Genomic DNA, 17,741 nt, shown 5'->3' with positions numbered 1-17,741 from the left:
CCAAGAAAAAGAATCAATCCATTTAAAAGCAAGCTGTGGTTTGGCAAAAACTCATAAGAAACAGATGTTAGAATAGTTTTAGTTGTTCACGAATTCAATAGGACCTAGACTGTGATGCAGCTGAAGAACAATTTTCCACAATAGTTTGTTGTGTTATTAGGAGAATAGTGTCCACAATAAGGGAAATGAAACTCCTACTAAGCTCAGACCATGTCCTGAGTCTTGGGCTCAGTTCTGGTCTGTTCAGAAGATAACTACCAGATGGGGAAGGAGGAGAAATGAAAGAAGGAACTGGCCATGTTCTGGAGATGAACAGACACACAAGGAACTATGGCCACCCTCTCCAACTCTCTGAAGTCCTGTCCCAGAAATGAAGAAGCAGACTTTTCTTTCTTGTGTCGCCAGAGAAAGCTCTGAGATCAGTCACTGGGTCAGGAGTTAGAGAAAGGCAGGTTTCAGTTCATAAGGTAGGTTTTTCTAATTAGAAAAGCTCTCTTACAATGAAATAGGTTACCTACTTTTCAATGGAAATGTTTAAGCAGAGGTTAGAGGACAACTTTTAAGTGCTATACTGGAGATTCCTATTCCTGTGATAATTGGGATGGGGTGGTTACTAGGCAGAACCATTCTGTTTTGACATTCTCTGGTTTTTACTTTAAAGGGGCCATTTTGGGTGGGGTGTAGCTCCTCCTTTCAAGCAGGAAGTTGGTGATATCATCAGATATGCTCTAAATGTCTTTCACTGGCAACTGGTTCTCATTTTCTCTCTCCCCAGGTGTCACCACTGTTCTCACCATGACCACCTTGAGTATCAGTGCCAGAAACTCCTTACCTAAAGTGGCATATGCGACGGCCATGGATTGGTTCATAGCCGTCTGTTATGCCTTTGTATTTTCTGCGCTGATTGAATTTGCCACTGTCAACTACTTCACAAAGCGGAGTTGGGCTTGGGAAGGCAAGAAGGTGCCAGAGGCCCTGGAAATGAAGGTAAGATACAGGAAGGGTGGGGGCTGGGAAGCACTCCCTGAGAGAACTGTATTGGAACCAGGAGTGGGCAGCCTGCAGCCTGTGGGAACTGGCCAGGGCTGTGTGCTATTCACTGGGGTCATCAATCCAATTCTCAACTGGAGTGCTTCTTGGCAGTGTGGAGTGTTTGCTGGGGGCAAAGAAAAGAGGGTAGGTATCATGGAGGGCGATGTCTTGTGGGTCATCAATCCAATTCTCAACTGGAGTGCTTCTTGGCAGTGTGGAGTGTTTGCTGGGGGCAAAGAAAAGAGGGTAGGTATCATGGAGGGCTGATGTCTTGTGGTGAGGGATCAAACATAAGTGTGATACTGCTGAACCCAAGGGGAAGCTGTTGTACCCAGAAGAGTGGACTTTATCTTCAGCCCAGAAAACAGTCTCTAGGGCTACTTCTGCCCCTCACTTTTCCAGTATGTTTCCATTACCATCAAACAAAAGTGATCATCATTCCTTCTATGTCTTTGCTTATTTTTTACTCTCTACCTGGAATGTTCTTTTCTTATTTTCCTGCCTGATAAAGACCTGCTTAGTCTTTAAGACCCAGATGAAGTGCTATTTTCTCCATAGAATATTACCAGAATCATGTAGATACCTTTAGCTTTTCTTGGGGTGGGGGGAGGGTGCTCATGATATTAAGAGCATTTATTTTTATTAGAGTTATTTGTCTGCTTCCTCACTAGACTGAACTTCTTGAGGGCAGGGGCTTGTCTGCATTCTTTTTAACTAGCTAGTATCCTTGCACAGCATCTGACTCAGTAAAAGCTGAATAAATGTTAATTGGATTAGTGGATGGGAGAGAAGGAAGAAAAAAGAGAGAAAACATGCCAGTAAACCACCTGGAATTGGTAAAAATAAAAACATGGATACAGTGAAATCAAGAATGTTGTCCTTGGCTGCTTTAAAAGAGCTCAGATCTCTAGCTCTAGATGAAGACTAACCCAAGATGCTAAAAAGAACTGGCAGATATGGTTCCAGAACCATTCTAGTACTCTTTGAAGAATCATGGAGAAGAGAAAACATAATGAAGACTTTTCAAACCGGAGGAATAGATTCCATAGAATATAGACTGGTGAGTTGGAAAAATTTTAGAATAGATTTTAACTTTATTTAGATAGAATTTATTAACTCCTTGCTATAAATTATGAAGAAATAACCAGTCCCTGTCATCTCCCAACTTTTATTTGTTATACTACTTTTTCTGCATTGTCAAGTTTAATACCATTTACATGCTTTTATGCAGCCATAATTTCTATAGTTGATTAGTCATAGTTTTACATTTACATAGGCTCTTTTCTCAAAATAGTCCTTTTATCCATTTTTTTGTTCATTGCTTAGTTATCTCAAGGCTGTCCTCTGGAAGTTTCTTTAAGAAGGGTTCATGGGAACCATATTTCTTACCATCTTACATGTGTAAAATTATCTGTCAATTGTGTTTATACTTAAATTATATTTGGGCTGTTGTACAATTTGTGGGTCACATTCTCTTTCTCTGATGTCCACATAGACATTGGCTGCTATATTCAGTTCTAGCACTGAATGTTGGTGTGAAGAAATTTAAAACCTGCCTGAGAATCTCTCACATAATGGGGGAGGGGTGATTTTATGGCCTAGAAACCCATATGAATGGGTCTTTTATTTACAAATACCAGTTACTTTACAAGGATATATCTTTTTTTTTTTTTTTTTTTTTTTTTTTTTTTTGCGTTACGTGGGCCTCTCACTGTTGAGGCCTCTCCCGTTGCGGAGCACAGGCTCCGGACGCGCAGGCTCAGCGGCCATGGCTCACGGGCCCAGCCACTCCGCGGCATGTGGGATCTTCCCGGACCGGGGCACGAACCTGCGTCCCCTGCATCGGCAGGCGGACCGTCAACCACTGCGCCACCAGGGAAGCCCTACAAGGATATATCTTGATCTATCTTTATGAATTTTTCCTAGGACAGCATGTTTCCCTTTAAGCCTATGGAGTCACAAGTGTCTTTGTTTCAGGAAAGCTTTCCTGAAACATATCTTTGATCTCTTATCTTCCTAGAAGCGCAGATTATACATATAATAGAACTTTGTCCTCCATATCTACCATTTTTCTCTAGTAATTTGTAACTGTTATTTTCCATTTCATTTTTCTCAAGTGTGTCTTCCATGTCTCTGAACATTTTCACCCATGCCTATTCTCCTTCATTTCTATAGCAGTATTATTTTTCCTTATATTCATTTTATGATTTCTGCTGACTTAGCTTTTCATGTATTCTATGTTTGTTTTGTGTGTTGTTACACAGTCCTTTATTGGTTATTTCTTCTCCTTGTAACATATTTTGCATCAATACCATATTATTTTTTTTCAATTGTTACTTGAAGTTGTATTAGAGGAGTTCTTTACTAGCACTGCTATGTGTGAAAGTATCATTTTGGGGAGGGACTGAGAGAATGAGTAGGATGGTAGTGAGTAGTTGAGAGTATGTAGTTGAAAGTGAGTAGTTTGACCATGATCTGTTATCTATATAAATTCTTATAAATAACTCACAAGAAAGTCCTCGATGTATGGTGTAGTGTGTGTGTGTGTGTGTGAGTGTGTGCATGTGCATATGTGTAGTATTGTATTCTCTAATTTTTCCAGTCTCTACCTCCTTTCTACTCTGTGGTGGTCAAACAGTATTCCAGGATGTTCTCACTACCAGCCTTAAAACCATTTTGTTTCAAAACAAGGGTCATTTGTTTTCTCACTCAGGTCCTGCCACCCACCTTTTAGGACTCTATTCTTGGCCTGAAATCCAGAACAGTAGGCATCCTCAGTGTCTTCTTCATCCTGATACAATTTTTAGTGCATTTGGGAGCCCTTACTTTTTGGGATGAGAAAATGCTTTCAATTTTCATCAAAGGTAGAGTTTTGGTTTCTATATCTCATTTTTCTCATAATTTTGATTGGTTACAGAGAAGAAAAGGGAGCAAAGATGTCCTTACTCTGACATATTAAACTGAAAAGTCCCTAGAATATATTATTAAACAGATGTTTTAAGAGCAGTTAGCACTAACTATTGATAGCCAGTCTGAGTTCACTAAGAAGAAATTATGCCAAACTAACCTTAAGAAAATTCATGAAAAGTTTACTAGACTGGTGGAACAGGAAATATATACATTTTATCAAGACATCTGACTAACTTTTTAAAATTATGTCTTCATGAAGAAGAAACAGCAGTAGAAAAAGTAATACAATTATGCTGATATAGTTGGTTGACCAACTGAAGTCAAATATAATTCATTGATGGAGGGTCATCAACCTGAATGGACGTTCCTGTGATAAGCCACAGGGCTTTGTCCTTGACCCTTCCCTCTTAAATGCTGTCATCTGTGACTTAAATGAAGATATATAATGTAGGGGATTCAAATTTGTAAACTGGCATTAATGAAGAGGAGTATCTTCTGAATTAGAATCAAAGAGAATTTCTGAAGTTTGAAAGAACAGGCTGAAATCAACAGATTAACATTTTATTTTCTTTTTAAATTTTTTTACGGGAGCATAATCGCTTTACAATGTTGTGTTAGTTTCTGCTGTACAACGAAGTGAATCAGCTACATGTATACATATATGCCCTCCCTCTTGGACCTCCCTCTCACTCAGCCCCCCATCCCACCCATCTTTGTCATCACAGAGCACCAAGTTGAGCTTCCTGTGCTTTATAGCAGGTTCCGATTAGCTATCTATTTTATACATGGTAGTGTATATATTCTTACACATAGATTCTAAAAAAGTTCTAGGATAAAAAAACTTAACAAAAATTGTATATTATAAATAAGATGCTGGGATATAGGAAAATGGCAAATTTAATATAAGCCATCCATGTGGTATAACTCTTGAGAAGCCAAATTTTGTTTGAGTCTGAGTTAGGAGTTACCTAGACCAAGTGAGATGATAAGCCCCTTTCCTTTTATTCTGTACAGGTTGGACCATGTTTAAAATATGCTGTTCCAGTTTGGTTACTACAGTGGAGAAGGGACAAATGCATTAAGGGGATGATGATTGCTAATTTCAGATATCTGAAAGGCAGTCATGGATACCTTGTGAAAAATATGGTAGACATTTTTTGTGACCGGGAAGAGATGCAGTGGTGGTTTGAAGGTACAGAGAGCACTAGAATAGATTAAGAAACTGTAAATGTAGATGTCAAAAATGATAACTGTTTCTCTAATTCCAAGGAGTGCTGAAAATGAAAAAAGAGAACAAAAAGAATCATCTAAAAGTCTTCTGCAAAGATGGTGATCTCAGTCGTCCTCCTTAGTCCCTCTCCATGGTCAATCTATTTAAGTTATTGAAAGGATGTTGATTATGAGATTTGAAAAAAAAAAAAAACTATGGAGTGTGTAAAAATGGATCTCTAATGTGAGGGTGCTGTGCTTTGTCTACACTGCTACAATACGAATGAAGTAACAGTGAGAACCACTGACCCACAGGACAAAAAACTGAAGTGCATTAAAAGTAAAAATAGTGAAATTTAATCATAACTTATTCTGCTTTTTTCCTTCTTTAAAGAGACATATTAAACCTTATTTGCCTCACAAAGCTAGAATGGGTGAGCACAAAACTGTTTAAAACTAATAAAAATGATTCAAAAATCTATTTCTGATCTGTACTATGATCAAGGATTAGATAAAATATGAGGGGAAAGATAAAGGAAAGGAAAATAAGGGGTAGGTAGGAACAAAAATTCATTTTCAAATGAAGACAAATGACTAATGACTACCTTATAATAGCACTCTGCAAAATAGATGAACTCTGGGCTTCTGAGGAACAACTACATGTTTTATCACTTGCTTCCTTTAAAAATCCCATTAGGGCTTCCCTGGTGGCGCAGTGGTTGAGAATCTGCCTGCTAATGCAGGGGACACGGGTTTGAGCCCTGGTCTGGGAGAATCCCACATGCCGTGGAGCAACTAGGCCCGTGAGCCACAACTACTGAGCCTGTGCATCTGGAGCCTGTGCTCTGCAACAAGAGAGGCCGCGATAGTGAGAGGCCCGTGCACCGCGATGAAGAGTGGCCCCTGCTCACCACAACTAGAGAAAGCCCTCGCACAGAAACGAAGACCCAACACAGCAAAAAAAAAAAAAAAAAAAAAAAAAAAAAAAAAAAAAAAAAAAAAAAAAATCCCATTAAAATGAGGGTAAAGAAATAAAATAGGTTTAAACCCACAAGTACCAGGAGATCTGGAGAAGGATTTCAGTCAGACGAGATTGTAATACATTTTTCAAGGAAAATGAATGGGGAAAGAGAGAATAAGAACTGATTTATCAAGCTGGAGTAAGATAGAACCCCAGAGAAACTCAGTATTCAAGGTGCTTGGTACAGCTGACAGTAAATCATGGGGCTGCAATTAGGGGGATTGGCTAAAAGTCTGTGTACAAAGTAGTCAAGACCCCAGAGCCTGCCCAACATGTAAAATGTCTACAGCCAGATGTATACTTTCCTGAAGAACAGCAGAAGCTTCTCTTCTAAAGAAGCTGAATGTCTCCAGAGAAAAGACCTCTACATAGTGAGATTTTGGAGTACCCCATAAAATGACCTCCTTCCAAATAATCTTCTTAAATCATAGTTTGCAAATCAACAAGCCCAGCTCAGGTACACTGAGCATACAGACATCTTTTATGTTGCCAAATAAAACTGGGATACCAAGGATTACCAAAGTGAAATTTTCAATGTGAAAAAGAAAAGATTAAAAAAAACAGAAACAAAACTCATCTTGGCAGGAACAGAGATAATTCAGGGAATTAAAGAGAATTTAAGAAAAACAAAAGTAAATTTTATCTTATAGTTGTAAATATATACATAAAATAAGAATAGGATGCTAATATTAAAGGAAATCAGAGAATAAAGAAGAGCTTTTGAAATGAAAAATAACTGCCAAAATAAAAATTTCAATACAGAGGTGGGAAAATAAACTGAAGGGAATCTCCCTACAAGTAGGGTAAAAAGGAAATAAATGGAGAATGTAAAAGAAAAGGTTAAGGGGCTTAGAGATGAATCCAGAAAATTCATCCAACTCAGAAGCTGCAGAATGAGTGGACAGAGAAACAAGAGCAAAGGAAATTAACAAAGAACAAGACATCTTTACAAATGGAAAGATGTAAGCATCCAGATTGAAACTGTCCACATAGGCCCACGTAAAGTGACATCATCTTGCAATTTTAGAAAACCAGGGATAAATGATAGTCTAAAGAGATTCTAGAAAGACAGTAAATGTTATCTACAAAGAAATGATTAGCAGAATGGCATCAGACTTCTCAGCTACATTGGATGCTGGAAGACAGTGGAGCTGTAAACCCTAAATCTGAGGATTTGAATCCTATGCCTAGCCAAAGTATCACTTAAGTGGAAAGGTAGAGTAGTTATTTTCAGACCTGCAGGAACTCAGAAATGTCACTTCACATGCATTCCACCTTAGGAAAATACTGGAGGATATGTTCTACTAAAACGAGAATAGAACAAAAAAGGGAACGACATTGGATCCAGAGAAGAGGGTACCCTACAGAGGAGATAGATGAAGGGGATATGTAAGATGAAATCTATGCAGCAAGCACACCTGGAGAGGAACCAGTGCAGTTTGTAGCAAGAGGTTAGAGGTATTTATATAGTCATTTGTAATGATATGATTGATTATTGATTGAACTAAAAATATTATTATAATTGTATTGGAAGATGGAGGAAAGGTTGCATAAGTGAGGTAAATCATTATCATGAAAAGATGAATGGTTATGTGCCAAACAGATAGCAGTATAAACATATTATTTAGAAATATATAAATAACTGTTAGAAGTATCAGCTAAGAGAATTAAAAATAATTATGAATTGCTGGACAAGGTTGGGATACATGGGGATAAGGCTTTCCTGGTTTTCATTATAAGTCTTTACATTTATTTCTTTTTAACTAGGTGCATTATTACCTTGATTCAAATTTTTGAAAATTAAAAATAATCAAAGCAAATTAAGAAGAAGAAATAAACCTCTACTTTTAAAAAGAACACAGTTATTATTCTTAGAACTGCTTTTAAAGTATTCATAAATTCTTACCTAAATTTTGCTTTTCTTCTTATTTTCAGGTAAGTATATTTGAATGCTCTAGAATAATATTTTATCTTATTTTACATTAGAGAAAATGCTCAACTTCCATCCATAGTTTGGAAAAGTTTAGTTTCTTATCATTAATGGCTTTTAAAAATTTGTCTGATATGAGAATTGCTACTCCAGCTTTCTTTAGATTTCCATTTGCATGGAGTATCTTTTTCCATCCCGTCACTTTCAGTCTGTATGTATCCCTAGGTCTGAAGTGGGTCTCTTGTAGACAGAATATATATGGGTCTTGCTTTTGTATCCATTCAGCCAGTCCATGTCTTTTGGTGGGAGCATTTAATCCGTTTACATTTAAGGTAATTATTGATATGTATGTTCCTATTACCATTTTCTTAATTGTTTTGGGTTTGTTATTGTAGGTCTTTTCCTTCTCTTGTGTTTCCTGCCTAGAGAAGTTCCTTTAGCATATGTTGTAAAGCTGGTTTGGTGGTGCTGAATTCTCTTAGCTTCTGCTTGTCTGTAAAGGTTTTAATTTCTCTGTCAAGTCTGAATGAGATCCTTGCTGGGTAGAGTAATCTTGGTTGTGGGTTTTTCCCTTTCATCATTTTAAATATGTCCTGCCACTCCCTTCTGGCTTGCAGAGTTTCTGCTGAAACATCAGCTGTTAACCTTATGGGGATTCCCTTGTATGTTATTTGTTGTTTATCCCTTGCTGCTTTTAATATTTTTTCTTGTATTTAATTTTTGATAGTTTGATTAATATGTGTCTTGGCATGTCTCTCCTTGGATTTATCCTGTATGGGACTCTCTGCACTTCCTGGACTTGATTGACTATTTCCTTTCCCATATTAGGGAAGTTTTCAACTATAATCTCTTCAACTATTTTCTCAGTCCCCTTCTTTTTCTCTTCTTCTTCTGGGACCTCTATAATTCGAATGTTGGTGTATTTAATGTTGTCCCAGTAAGTGAGAAAGAGAAAAACAAATACCGCATGCTAACACATATATATGGAATCTAAAAAAAAAAAGAAAAAAAAAAAGGTTCTGAAGAACCTAGGGGCATGACAGGAATAAAGATTCAGACATAAAGAATGGACTTGAGGACACGGGGACAGGGAAGGGTAAGCTCAGATGAACTGAGAGAGTGGCATGGACTTATAAATACTACCAAATGTAAAATAGATAGCTAGTGGGAAGCAGCCACATAGAACAGGGAAATCAGCTCTGTGCTTTGTGACCACCTAGAGGGGTGGGATAGGGAGCGTTGGAGGGACGGAGATGCAAGAGGGAAGAGATATGGGAACATATGTATATGTATAGCTGATTCACTTTGTTATAAAGCAGAAACACGCCATTGTAAAGCAATTATACTCCAATAAAGATGTTAAAAAAATTGGGGGCATTCCTGTAAAAATAGCCACAAATTGAGTCACCACTTGATATTTTCTCTCTGGGGTGAATGATATTCACTGTGGGTTAACTTGTATTCATAAGCTGGTGGCCTTCCCACCCTTTTCTAAAGTAGGTGTAAATGCCCTGACAACAGTCATACTCTATCCCTGGTGAATCGATTGAAACAGAAACAAACAGGTGGATCAGCCAAGATGGCATAGTAGAAAAACCCTGAGCTCAACTCCTCTCATGGACTCACCAAAATCACAACTATTTGCAGAAAAACCATTGATGAAAAAGACTGGAATGTACCAGAAAAGATCTTCTACAACTAATGTATGAAGAAGGAACCAAACAAGATGGATAGGAGGGGTGGAGTCGCAATATAGGCAAGTTCCATAAACCCAGGTGGACAATCCACAAACAGGAGGATAAGTACCATTGCAGAGGTTCTCCCCAAGGAGAGAGGGGTCTGACCCTATGTTGGGCTCCATAGCCTGTGGGTCATATACTGGGAAAACGAGCCCCCAGAGCATTTGGCTTTGAAGACCAGAAGGGCTTACTCTTGAGAGTCCCAGAGAGCTGTGGGAAGTAGAAACTGTACTCTTAGAGGACGCACACAAACTCTCACATGCTCCAGGATCCAGGGCAGAAGCAGTAATAGGAGCCTGGGTCAGAGCTACCTGCTGATCTGTAGAGTCTCCCAGAGAGGTAGGAGGCAACTGCAGCTCACCCTGGGGACACAGACACTGGTGGCAGCCATTTGGGGAGCTCATTCTACTATGAGGACACTGGTGCTGGTAAGCACCATTGTGAAATCCTCCCTCTAGCTTATAAGCCTCAGGACCCATCCCTGCCTGTAGGCAAAAGTGCTGAGACACCTCATGCCAAGCAACTAACTGGGCATGGGCACAGCCCCACCCACCAACAGACAGGCTGCCTTAAGACCCCCTGAGCCCACAGCTGACCCTGGACAGGGCCCTGTCCACCAGAGGGCACAGGATCTGCCCCACAAGCCAGTGTGCAGGCACCAGACCCGGGACCCACAGGGACCTCCAGCCAGAGACCCTGGGACCCAGCTTCACCCACCAGTGGGCAGGCAGCAGCCTCAGAACCCCCCAGGCTCTGGCCTCACTCTCCAGTGAGCCTGCTCTAGCCCTGGGACCAGCCTCACCCACCAGCAGACAAAAACAATTAACAAAATGGTAATAAGAACATACATATCAATAATTACTTTAAATGTAAATGGACTAAATGATACAATCAAAAGAGACAGAGTAGCTGAATGGATAAAAAGACAAGACCCATATATATGCTGCCTACAGGAGACACACTTCAGATCTAAAGACACACACACAGACTGAGGGGATGGAAAAAAAGTATTCCATGCAAATGGAAGTGAAAAGAGAGCCAGTGTAGCAATACTTATATCAGACAAAATAGACTTTAATAAAGACAGATAGAGGAGACGAGGAAGGATATTACATAATGATCAAGGGATCAATCCAAAAAGAAGATATAATAATTGTAAATATATATATGCACCCAACATAGGAGCACCTAAGTACATAAAGCAAATATTAACAGACATAGAGGGAGAAATTGACAGTAACACAATAATAGTAGGGGACTTTAACACCCCACTTACATCAACAGGCAGATCATCCAGACAGAAAATTAATAGGGAAACACTGGCCTTAAATGACACATTAGACCAGATGGACTTAATTGATGTTTATAGGACATTTCATCTGAAAGCAACAGAATATACATTCTTTTCAAGTGCACATGGGACATTTTCCAGGAGGGATAACATGCTAGGCCAGAAAAAAAGCCTCTGTAAATTTAGGAAAATTGAAATCATATCAAGCATCTTTTCTGACCATAACACCATGTGAGCAGGAACCAACCACAAAAAAAAAAAAAAAACTGCAAAAAGCACAAACATATTGAGGCTAAAAAATATGCTACTAAACAACCAATGAATCACTGAAGAAATCAAAGAGGAAATTTAAAAATACCTGGAGACAAATGAAAATGAAATCACAGTGATCCAAAATCTTTGGGATACAGCAAAAGCAGTTCTAAGAGGGATGTTTATAGTAATACAAGCTTACCTCAGGAAACAAGAAAAATCTCAAATAAAGAACCTAATCTTACATCTAAAGGAGCTAGAAAAAGAAGAACAAACAAAACCCTAAGTTAGTAGCAGGAAGGAAATCATAAAGATCCGAGCAAAAGTAAATGAAATAGAGACTAAAAAAACAATAGAAAAGATCAATGAAACTAAGAGTTGGTTCTTTGAAGAGATAAACAAAATTGATAAACCATAGATAGTATCTGAGTCTCATCCGCTCTTTCCTTAGCTGTGATCTGGCCCCAGGTACCTCCCCATATATGCTCTGGATATCTCCCACCCTCTCAGTAAACTGGTGCAAGTGATTACTTCTCTTCCACCTGCATTTTCTCCCCTTTCTATTGGCTCACTGACCTCTTCCTGATCCAGCATGCCCCCTTCCTCTTTTGAATTCACTTGACTCAGCATTTGTGCCTTTCTGTGTACTTTTTATGTTCTCCCTTATATTTTAGTTCTCTCTTATTTTAATTACTGTTCCTCATTAGACAGCCTAAAATTTACCATCTTAACCAATTTTAATAAGTATGTTCACAATGTACAACCAACTTCCAGAACTTTTTCATCTTGCAAAACTGAAACTCTGTCCCCATGAAACCAGAAATTCCCATTCTCCCCTCCAGTCTCCCCCTGACAACCACCATTCTACTTTCTGTCTCTATGAATCTGACTTCTCTCAGTACCTCATATAAGTGGGATCACAGCATTTGTCTTTTTGTGACTGGCTTATTTCATGTAGCATAACGTCCTTAAGGTTCATTCATGTAACCTGTGTCAGAATTTCCTTCCTTTTTAAGGCTGAATAATATCCCACTGTATGGATGGACTTTCATTGCATTCATCTTTTGGCTATTGAGAATTATGCTGCTGTGAACACGGGTGTACAAGTATCTCTTTAAGACCTTGCTTTCAATTTGTGGGGTATATACCCCAAAGTGGAATTGCTGGGTCATATTTTAATTCTATTTTTAATTTTTTGAGGCTCTGACATACCATTTTTCATAGCGGCTGTACCATTTTACATTCCCAACAGTAAACAAGGATTCAAATTTCTCCATATCCTTGTCTACACTTGTTATTTTCTTTTTTTTATTTTATTGCTCTTATTGTTGATAGTAGGCACCCTAATGGGTGTAAGGTGGTATCTCACTGTGGTTTTGATTTGCATTTCCCTTATGACCAGTGATATTAAGGATCTTTTCACATGCTTATTAGCCAATTCTATATCTTCTTTGGAGAAGATGTTCGAAGTCTATTCAAGTCCTTTGCCATTTAAAAAATTGGGTTGTTTGCATTTAAAAATTGGGTCTTTATCTGATTTGTCTTTGAATCCAACATAGCATATATTCCATTACTTTGCCCCACTTCTGAAAACTGGGGTTCAGGAAAGCTGGCTGAATGTTACAGGGTTAACACAGAGTCACAGGACCATATCTGCATATACTCTGAGGTCCTGGTGGTCTCGGGTACATTCAGGGCTTCAACTAACTCTCTAAATAGCACTTCTGGAAATAATAAACGTGAGTGCCATCTGAGAAAAACTCATGAGTTGGACATGCATTGATCCATAAAATTTTTCATTACCTCATTCCAAAATCCACATGAGGTGGCCTTCTAGAAAGAAAAGTGTCCTTGTCCTCAGGTCAAAATGCTTGGAGGAATTTGGAAGAGTCAATTTCATTTTGGTGGTATGGGAATTACTCCAGGATGAACTATAGAGATACGTTGTCTGTATAGGAGAGGTCAAGACTCAGGAGGAAAAAACTAGAAATCACATCAAGAATCTTTATTTGGGGGGTCATTTTTCATTCTGTAAACATCTGTCATGTAGCTAAGAGCCTGGCATTGGCTAAGGAGGTAGGAACAGAATTGCATCTTGGTCAAAGTTAAGTCACTCTAGTTTGTATCTATCAAATTCCAGGGCATAGAGATTATTAGAAAACTAGATGCAGAAATGGGAATTATTAACCATTAATCTCTGCCTCCTGCTTCTGTCTTCTCAGCACTACAGCTTTGGCTTTGATTTCCCTTCTTTGACAATTTAGGTAAAAATTATAGTGGCTGATTAAAATGTGCCATGATGGAAAGGGCAAGGGAAATTAAAAGGTAATTTTCTTTTATTACTTAAAAAATCTGCGATTAAGTCAACTGCTGCTTCTCCACCTACAGAACACAAAGTGCCTACAGAGCTAAATAAAGTGTTTGCTGTTCAGAATGATTATTTCAGAGACTTGGTTGCAACCAGCTAATAAGATGACTAAATGAAATAATATATGTGAGTGTGAAAGCTTCTAGCAAAGTCAGGGTAGTGGTTTTTTTCTTTCCATTTTTTCCTTTTTTTCTTGTGTACCCATTGAAAAAAAAGAGATTACTAAGCAAATTAATAAGTAAGCAGGCAAACAAGTGAAGTGCTCCTTTATTTAATAGCAGAGGCATTTAGCAGCAGGACTGTATTCACAATGAATTTGCTAATTATAAATGAGTCCAATGCAGTATTTAAAGCATTTATGCAGTTCTTAGAAGCCTTAGGGTTCTGTCCCCCTCCACTTGTAGCAATGTGACTACAATCCTCAAGGAGAAAGAACAGTATTGCTTTTTAAATGTCCATTAGTCAGACTGCTCATTTACTTAAACCAGCACCCCCTTTTTTGTTCCCCTTCCCCTCCCTGATGAAAACCCTGAAGCCAGCACAGGCAGGCCTTTACCATGCACACTGTCATCCAACTACAGCAAACAACTTGTCATTCCTCAAATAAGCAGTGCCCTTGGCCTGTGCACTGGCCTTTGCTACATCTTCATCTGGTGAGCTCCTGCTCATCTTTTGCAACCCAGCTCACCATCCTCATTGCCTTCTCTGAGCCACCTTTTCCAGCACCTGTAGGTACTTTGCCCCTCCCTCTACTGAATTCCCATCACACTTTGTTCATATCTCTTAGAACTCTTATCACATTCTATGGCAATGATGTGTTCACAAGGCTCTCTCCCTTGCTGGACTGTAAACTCCTAGAAAACAGGGACTGAACTTTTAACCTTCCTATGTATCCCTAAACACCTAGCATAGTTCTTGGCCCAGTAAATATTGGGCAAAAGTTATTATTAGGATCAGGAAGATAAATGGCAGTGTAGTCTAAAGAAAAACAAACAATCAAAATGGTGGGAACTCTGAAGTAAAGAAGTAAAGAAATAGAAATAGATTAAGAGAAAGGGGGTCAGTAAGAGAGGGTGGGAGTAGAGAAACCTAGGAAGGAAACAAATAGGAAGTAAAGAAGTAAAACAGATGATGGGAAGCAAAGTAACATTAAGGGAACAATGTGAGGTGTGTGAAATCAGGGCAACATAATTAGTTGTCACTTTTTGTCAAATACTCCTGGGTATTTTCGAAGCTCATCTAGCTCCACTTTTCCCTAGAAACAAAGAGAGATGGAAGGAAGAAAAGGCCAGAGAGGGAAGTGAGGCAACAAACATTATGAGCTCAGCACTCAGACTATGACCTCAGCCACTGTCTTTGTCCTCCCCTGTTCCTCAGCCTCTCAGCCTCTCTCTTCTGATCCAGGCCTGAGCTTTGTCTTTTATTCTCCTTTCTACATGGAAGGTCCATGTATACACAAGTCATATATATGAGAACAAGTGGGCACATGTGTCTATGTTTGTTTACCACTGAGTTTTTTTATAATCTGGAAAAAGAAAACAAAGTGTAGTGTCATAGCAAGCCCCCAGCATCCCTGCCTTTGTTGTGTCAGAGGGAAGCATTTGCATAACTCACTGGGGAGGCTGTGGCTCCTGCCTGCAGCCTTGCAAGAGTGGACATTTACAGTGCATGAAGGGTGAGATACTGTTATAATGATGCATATAAACATGCTATAGTATTTATGTGTCTTTAAGACGAAATGACTTTCAGACTCACCAAGCTCTCTTCCTCACAGGAGATGTGCCACTTGATGGTTGAAGCCTTTTGGAGTTATGTCTCGGGTAACCAAAAAGTGTCTCATACTTATAGAAAGCAGTATAGCGCAGCCCTGGATAAAAGTTGAGAGCCCAGGTGGCTTGTGTGGGCTCTGCCACTCAGTCTGAGGCTGAGTTTTCTCATCTGTCAAATGGGAGTAATCTCACACACTTACCTCACATGATTACTGTGAGGATCAAATCACATTATTGTACAGGACCCTACATGTGACCAAGATTTCACAGTTTTCCAGTTATTTATGCCACCAATTTTTAATCTGACCCTCTCAACAACCCTGAAAAATATTTTGATCCTCATTTTACAGAAGAAGAAACTAAAGCTCTAAGAGAAGTGACTTGGCCAAAGCCATATAGCTAGTAAACCAGGATGTTGCAAATTTTCTGTTTTCAAACTCATCTTCAATTATCCCCAGACACAAACCTGGCTATTGGCTTCATAGCCCCTCTTTCCTAACTTCCCCCATGGCGCCTCCTCCCCACAGCCTCTGAAGGTGTTCTGTATAATGGATTAATTAGCTTTTGTCTTGTTCCCCCCTTCTCCCCTACTTTTTCTGGCCCCTAGAAGAAAACACCAGCAGTCCCGACAAAGAAAACCAGCACCACCTTCAACATCGTGGGGACCACCTATCCCATCAACCTGGCCAAGGACACTGAGTTCTCCACCATCTCCAAGGGCGCTGCTCCTAGTGCCTCCTCAACCCCGACAATCATTGCTTCACCCAAGACCACCTACGTGCAGGATATCCCAACTGAGACCAAGACCTACAACAGTGTCAGCAAGGTTGACAAAATTTCCCGCATCATTTTTCCTGTGCTCTTTGCCATTTTCAATCTGGTCTATTGGGCCACATATGTCAACCGGGAGTCAGCTATCAAGGGCATGATCCGCAAACAGTAGATATCGGTGGTGCCGCAACCAGAGCACTGTATACCCTAGGAAGTGTCCATGCACCCAAACCCCACGGCTCCCCTTCATGTGTTTCAGGATTCTTCTTTTTTAACCTTCTTACCAAGCCATAACTCTCAATTAATATTTATGAATCTCAATGAAGAAACAATAACAACAGAAAAAATTACTTTTCCCCATTGCTGAGTATATCCTCATTGGAGCCAAACACTGCCATTTGTCCAATTGCTCATCTTAATCTGCCAGTCTCCCTCAGCTGAGGGCACAGCATGTATTTTATTGCACTCTGCCCACTAAAGAAAGAACAGGAGACTCTATGGCCTGTAGTGAGAGCCTTGGCTATTTGAAAGTTCCAGACTAAGGATGATTGTTGACTGGTCCAGATCAGATGATTCTGACTCACTAGGGAGCCAGGCTGCGTCCCATGTGGTCCTGCCTGCCACCTCCTCTGCCCACAGCAGGGCCCACTAGGCATAAGTACTGATAACAAAGGCAGGAGCCAGTGCTAATCTCTGAACATGGCCCACAACCCCTTTATTGGCTTGGAGGTTAGTGTGGACAGTTGAGGCTTACCACTGTCTACCATGTATGGCCAAAACAGATAGACCCAACTGGGCCAGCCTGGCACCAAGATGGCTGATGAGCTGCCATGTCTAGCCCCTCAGGAAAATAGTACCCTCTTTGGTATACCTCTCCTCCAGAAAGCCCTTTTCTCTCAAGCCCTTTGAACCCCTTGCAGCCAGCTGGACACTGCTTAGCTTGGACTCATTACTGCCTGCAAACTCTTTAGGAAAAGGATCAAGTAATATTTAAAATTTATACTAAAAAGGGACATATAGAACAAATTCTAGATCAAATGCCTAAATTTTTAAAAACATTAGAGAGACAGGAAAGTCACCTCCCTGCCAAGGCAGCTAGTCAAATACTGGATGGAGTAAGCGATTTGGGCTGGATGGTAGTTGAGGCTTGAAATCTGGCTCAAAAAAGAGGGCTACTGGCAGGTGAAAGTCAAATTCTTCCTTCCACACCCTTCACACTCCAAATCGTAGGCCAAGCCCAAGAACTTTGCTCCTACTGTGTCAGGGACCTCTGGTCCTCTGTTGATGCCAATTTTAAGAAGGATGAATTGGAGTTTAGTTGACTTTTGAGACAACTAAATTATTAACCTTATTATCAGTTTGATAATATATTATTTAGGGGATTTGATCTCATTTGTTCTTAATATGAGTAAAAGGGACAGTCATAATTGTAAAATATTTATAAGGTAG

General features: G+C 39.6%; 1 protein-coding gene across 1 annotated transcript in view; it reads left to right on the top strand.

Moving 5' to 3' along the window:
* GABRA3 (gamma-aminobutyric acid type A receptor subunit alpha3) overlaps positions 1-17,529 on the top strand; it is a 156,189-nt gene extending 138,660 nt beyond the window's left edge. Inside the window, exons 8-9 of the mRNA XM_007452130.1 lie at positions 776-987; positions 16,129-17,529. Of these exons, the coding sequence (XP_007452192.1) occupies positions 776-987; positions 16,129-16,464 (548 nt within the window). The 3' untranslated portion in view covers positions 16,465-17,529. The remainder of the gene's footprint in view (positions 1-775; positions 988-16,128) is intronic.
* The last annotated feature ends 212 nt before the right edge of the window (positions 17,530-17,741 follow it).

This window comes from Lipotes vexillifer, unplaced genomic scaffold, assembly GCF_000442215.2.
Source record: "Lipotes vexillifer unplaced genomic scaffold, Lipotes_vexillifer_v1.1 scaffold1081, whole genome shotgun sequence".
Lineage (NCBI taxonomy): Eukaryota > Metazoa > Chordata > Mammalia > Artiodactyla > Lipotidae > Lipotes > Lipotes vexillifer.
The sequence above is the reverse complement of the archived record's forward strand: the minus strand, read 5'-3'. Positions and strand labels throughout refer to the sequence as shown.